The sequence below is a fragment of the Dipteris shenzhenensis genome, chromosome 32 (assembly GCF_047967505.1).
Source record: "Dipteris shenzhenensis isolate YYH24624 ecotype China chromosome 32, Dip_SZ_1.0, whole genome shotgun sequence".
In the NCBI taxonomy this organism is placed as follows: Eukaryota; Viridiplantae; Streptophyta; class Polypodiopsida; order Gleicheniales; family Dipteridaceae; genus Dipteris; species Dipteris shenzhenensis.
In genome coordinates this window covers 41,414,276-41,419,440 of record NC_141627.1, presented here as the reverse complement: position 1 = coordinate 41,419,440, position 5,165 = coordinate 41,414,276, and the positions used below count along the sequence as shown (strand labels likewise).

General features: G+C 47.5%; 1 protein-coding gene across 1 annotated transcript; it reads left to right on the top strand.

Annotated features, from left to right (window-relative positions):
- Positions 1-204: 204 nt before the first annotated feature.
- LOC147880767 (pentatricopeptide repeat-containing protein At1g03540-like) lies at positions 205-4,610 on the top strand. The gene is made up of 2 exons (XM_087370414.1): positions 205-310; positions 425-4,610. Exon 2 carries the CDS (start codon positions 428-430, stop codon positions 3,647-3,649), a length of 3,222 nt encoding a protein of 1,073 aa, XP_087226540.1. The 5' UTR covers positions 205-310; positions 425-427; the 3' UTR covers positions 3,650-4,610.
- The last annotated feature ends 555 nt before the right edge of the window (positions 4,611-5,165 follow it).

Below are 5,165 nucleotides of genomic sequence, written 5' to 3'. Positions count from 1 at the left end.
TCTAGATCGTCGTAGACGGGTCAAGTTACTCGTGTATATAATATATAGAGAGTGCGATCGAGCGTGCATGGAGTACCTACGAGGTCATATTATATATATATATAGATAGATAGATAGAGAAAGAGAGAGAGAGAGCGCGCGTGCGCGCCCCCATGGAGTCGTACTGTGTCAAGTACCAGGTCATGCATTGGCTATAAGTAGCAAGGTGGCAAGCTGGTCATCCTGGCAAGATAAAGGGCAATGGCGAAGGCAGTTCGGCGCCCCAATACACTCCATTAGAACCACAGCTAGCCGGCGGACCACGAACCAGGTGAGGCGCACGTTTCGTTTTTGTTCATCCTCTCCCTGGTAGTTTTACTCCCCTATTTTAATTTGTTGTTATGCCCGTTTTGGTGGCCTCAAATTTGCCCTGTTCTTCATTTAGTCGATGGCCCTATTCCTCTATTGCGCTTCTTCGACATCTGGTACCCTTAATCTTGTGATTGAGCGCCTATCCTTGGAGAGAAGCCAAGCACATAGGGTAGTATGTTGTATTCCCATAAGCTCGAATCGGGATACGAAAATGGACTTTGGTAAGCACAAGGCCGTGCGTGTCCCGTACAGTGCAGTAGAGGTGCTAAGCGAGTATGGATCCAGGAAGACCTGTGACAGACATAAGTTAGATGGCCACAGTCAGACTGGCCTCGAGAGCAATGAAGTCTTCTGTTCTAAATGTTGGAATGAGGAGCTTCTAGGTCAGCTGGGTCCAGAGACAGATGTTTCCACCTACGCCTCACTTTTGAGGCATTGCACCAGTGCGAGGGCCCTTTCTGAGGGTGAACGCGTGCATGAACACATGACGTGGCGTGGATGCTCAGGCAACAGATTTCTTAGCAACCTTCTCGTTCAAATGTACAGCAAGTGTGGGGCCCTGGAGTATGCACGTGTAGTGTTTAACAAGATGCTCGATAGGAATGTGTACTCTTGGACTATTATGATCGCTGCCTGTGCCCAGAATGGACATAGCAGAGAGGCTCTACAATTGTTTGGTCAAATGCAGGCGGAAGGCTTTGAGCCAGACAAAATTACATTCATTTGTGTGTTGGATGCATGTGCCAGTTTGGCAGCCCTAGAAGGAGGTCGGGAGATTCATGCTACTACTGTTTGCTCCAACAGATTGGAGTCGAACGTTGTTGTTGGGACAGCACTTGTCAATATGTATGGCAAATGTGGGAGCCTGGATGACGCCATGACTGTGTTTGCAGAGATGCCACTGAGGAATGTGGTCACCTGGAATGCCATGATCGCTTCATGTGCCAAAAATGGGCACAGCAAGGAAGGTCTACAGCTATTTGGTCAGATGCAGACAGAAGGATTTGAGCCAGACAAGATCACTTTCACCTCCATTTTAGATGCATGTGCCAGTATGGCAGCCCTAGAAGAGGGTCGAGTGATCCATGCTACTATGGTCAGCCATGGATGGAAGTCAGATATGTTTTTGGGGACAGCCCTCGTCAATATGTATGGCAAGTGCGGAAGCCTGGACGATGCAAGAGCTGTGTTTACGGAAGACTTTGAGCCAGACAAGACAACCTTCACCTGTGTTTTGGATGCGTGTGCCATTGCGACAGCCCTTAAAGAGGGTCAAGAGACCCACAGTAGCATTGTTGGCAAGGGATGGGACTCAGATGTTGTTGTGGGAACAGCCCTTGTCAACATGTATGGCAAGTGTTGGAGCCTGGATGATGCAAGGGCTGTTTTTGCAGAGATGCCACTGCGTAATGTGGTCTCCTGGAGCTCCATGATGGCAGCTTGCACCGTAAATGGGAACAGCAATGAGGCCCTACAACTTTTTGGAACAATGCATGCGACAGGCCTTAAGCCAGACACTATCACCTTCGTCAGTGTTTTGCATTTGTGTGCCACTGTGATAGCACTTGAAGAGGGTCAAGAGATCCACGCTACTGTTGCTGGCAATGCATGGGAGACAGATGATGTTGTAGGGACAGCCCTTCTGAACATGTATGGCAAGTGCGGGAGCTTGGATGATGCGAGGGCTGTCTTTGCAGAGATGCCACTGCGGGGCGTGTTTTCCTGGAATTCCATGATGGCAGTGTGTGCCCAGAACGGCCATGGAAAGGAAGCCCTACAACTGTTTAGTCAAATGCAGGCAGAAGGCTTTGAGCTAGACAAGGTCACCTACATCTGCGTTCTGGATGCATGTGCCTGCATGGGAGAAGTAGAAGAGGGTAGATTCATCCATAGTCTTCTTGGTAACAATGGGTGGGAGTTGGATATTGTTGTTGGGACAACTCTTGTCAACATGTATGGCAAATCCCAGAGTGTGGATGATGCCAGGGCAGTGTTTGCAGAGATGCCAGTGCGGAATGTGATCTCGTGGAATGCCATGATTGCTGCATTTGCCCAGAATGGTTACAATAGGGAAGCCCTACAATTGTTTTATCAAATGCAGGCAGAAGACGTGAAACCAGACAAGATCACCTGCACCTGCATTTTGGATTCTTGTGCCAGTGTGGGAGCCCTAGAAGAGGGCCAGAAGATGCATGCTACTATTGTTGGCAATGGATGGGACTTGGACAGAATTGTCGGGAATGCCCTTGTCAATATGTATGGCAAGTGCAGGAGCCTGGACGATTCAAGGGGTCTGTTTGCAAAGATGCCATCAAGGGATGTTGTCTCCTGGAGTGGCATGATGGCAGTGTGTGCTCAAAATGGGCATGGCAAGGAAGCCTTACAGTTGTTGGCACAAATGCAAGTTGAAGGTCTGAAGCCAAACAATGTCACCTTCATTTGTGCTTTGGATGCATGTGCCATTGTGGCAGCACTGGAAGAGGGTCATGACATCCACGCTGTTGTTACTGGCAACAGGTGGGAGGTGGATGTCATTGTGGGAACAGCCATAATCAATATGTATGGGAAGTGCGGGAGTGTTGAAGATGCGAGGGCTGTTTTTGCAGCAATGCCGCAGCGGGATGTGTTTTCCTGGAATGCTACAATGATTGCATGTGCCCAGAACGGTCACAGCAAAGAGGCCTTACAGCTGTTTGGTCAAATGCAGGCTGAAGGTGTGAAGCCTGATAAGATCACCTACATCTGTGTTCTCACTGCATGTGGTCATACAGGACTGGTTGCTGATGGGAGAAGATATTTTTCTGCTATGAGTATAGACCATGGGCTTACCCCCTCGATGGAGCATTATGTATGCATGATTGATCTTCTTGGGCGTGGTGGGCAATTGGAAGAGGCAGAGCACCTGATTATCAGCATGCCATTTGAATATGTTGCTCTGGCATGGTTGAGCTTGCTTTCATCATGCAGAATTCACATTGATCCAGAGCGGGCTGTGCGTGCTGCAAATAATGTTTTTGAGGTAGACCCAAGAAATGCTTCAACATATGTATTGCTGACAAATTTCTGTGCTTTAGGCAGGTCAGATAATGTAATAAAGGTGAAGAAGGCAATGATTGACGTAAATAATCCAGGTCACAGTTGTATCAAGGTAAATGATATTTTGCATGATTTCAGTGTTGGAGGTGCATCACATTCTCAACAGGAGGATATTCATGCTGAGTTGCAGAGGTGGAGTGGATATGTGCCTGGACAAAGTAAGTATATTTTGGAAGCTGACATTGCATTGGGCTCAGCTTGATGCCCTTAGGAACAGCTATCTGTATTACAAGAACCCTTGAATGTGCTCTGGAGGTACATGTGCCCAGAACAGTCACACCAAAGGGGACTGTTTTTGCAGCATTGCCGCAGTGAGATGTGTTTTCCTGGAATGCTACAATGACTGAATGTGCCCAGAACAGTCACAGCAAAGAGGCCTTACAGCTGTTTGGTCAAATGCAGGCTGAAGGTGTAAAGCCAGACAAGATCACCTACATCTGTGTTCTCATTGCATGTGGTCACGAGGTCTGGTTGCTGATGGGAGGAGATAGTTTTCTGCTATGAGTATAGACCATGGGCTTACCCCCTCGATGGAGCATTATGTATGCATGATTGATCTTCTTGGGCATGGTGGACTATTGGAAGAGGCAGAGCGCCAGATCATCAGCATGCCATTTGAACATGTTGCTCTGGCATGGTTGAGCTTGCTTTCATCATGCAGAATTCACATTGATCCAGAGTGGGCTGTGCGTGCTGCAAATAATGTTTATGAGTTAGACCCAAGGAATGCTTCAATATATGTATTGCTGACAAATTCTGTGCTTTAGGCAGGTCAGATAATGTAGTAAAGGTGAAAAAGGCAATGGTTGACGTAAATAATCCAGGTCACAGTTGTATTAAGGTAAATGATATGTTGCATGATTTCAGCCGCAACAGGAGGATATTCCAGGAGGATATTCATACTGAGTTGCAGAGGTTGAGTAGGTGCACGGAGGTAGGATATGTGCCTGGACAAAGTAAGTATGTTTTGGAAGCTGACATTGCATTGGGCTCAGTTCAGGAACAGCTATTTCTATTACCAAGAACCCTTGAATGTGCTCTTGGGTGGTCTGCTGCCGAGCTCCTCCCAAAAGAGACAGTGGTATCACCCTCGGATCTCATATTGGGCCGGACAAACACATAGAAAATGCTCCTCTGTCTCAACCTCCCCCATCGTGCATAGTCTGCAGACCTGCCACTCTCCAGGTATTCCCATTTTTTGGTCAATTTTGTTTCTTGATATGTTTGTTTATTTTTGCTTAGTCACCTTCTTTCTTTCTTCTTTATGTCTTGTTATCTTTCTCTTTTGTTTAATTGATGTATTTTAGTAACCACTTGGTTTGCCCAAGAGACTCCGTGGGTCTTTAAAAACCCAAATATGTCCCCCTACTCAAATTGTATTCGTATTCAATTAATTAGTTCCCCTCCCCGTCTCTCCAAGTAAAAAATTAAGCTAAGTTTAATGGAAAATTAACTCCCCTCCCTAAGTTAGATCTCAAAATTAATGCCCTCCCCCTCACCGCCTCTCTACCTTCCTCAACGTCTCTCTGCCTCTCCTCTCTGCGGCTCTCTCACCATCGACTCTCCCCCTCTTTCTCCGGCGCTCTCCTCACTTCTCCCCCTCCCTTCCTCTCTATGCTTCCCCCTCTCTGGCCTTTCCTCTGCTAGTAGGGCCCTTCCTCCCCTCTCCACCCTCCCCCTAGCCCTTCCCTTGCGTTCCCTCCACTCCTGCTGCTATG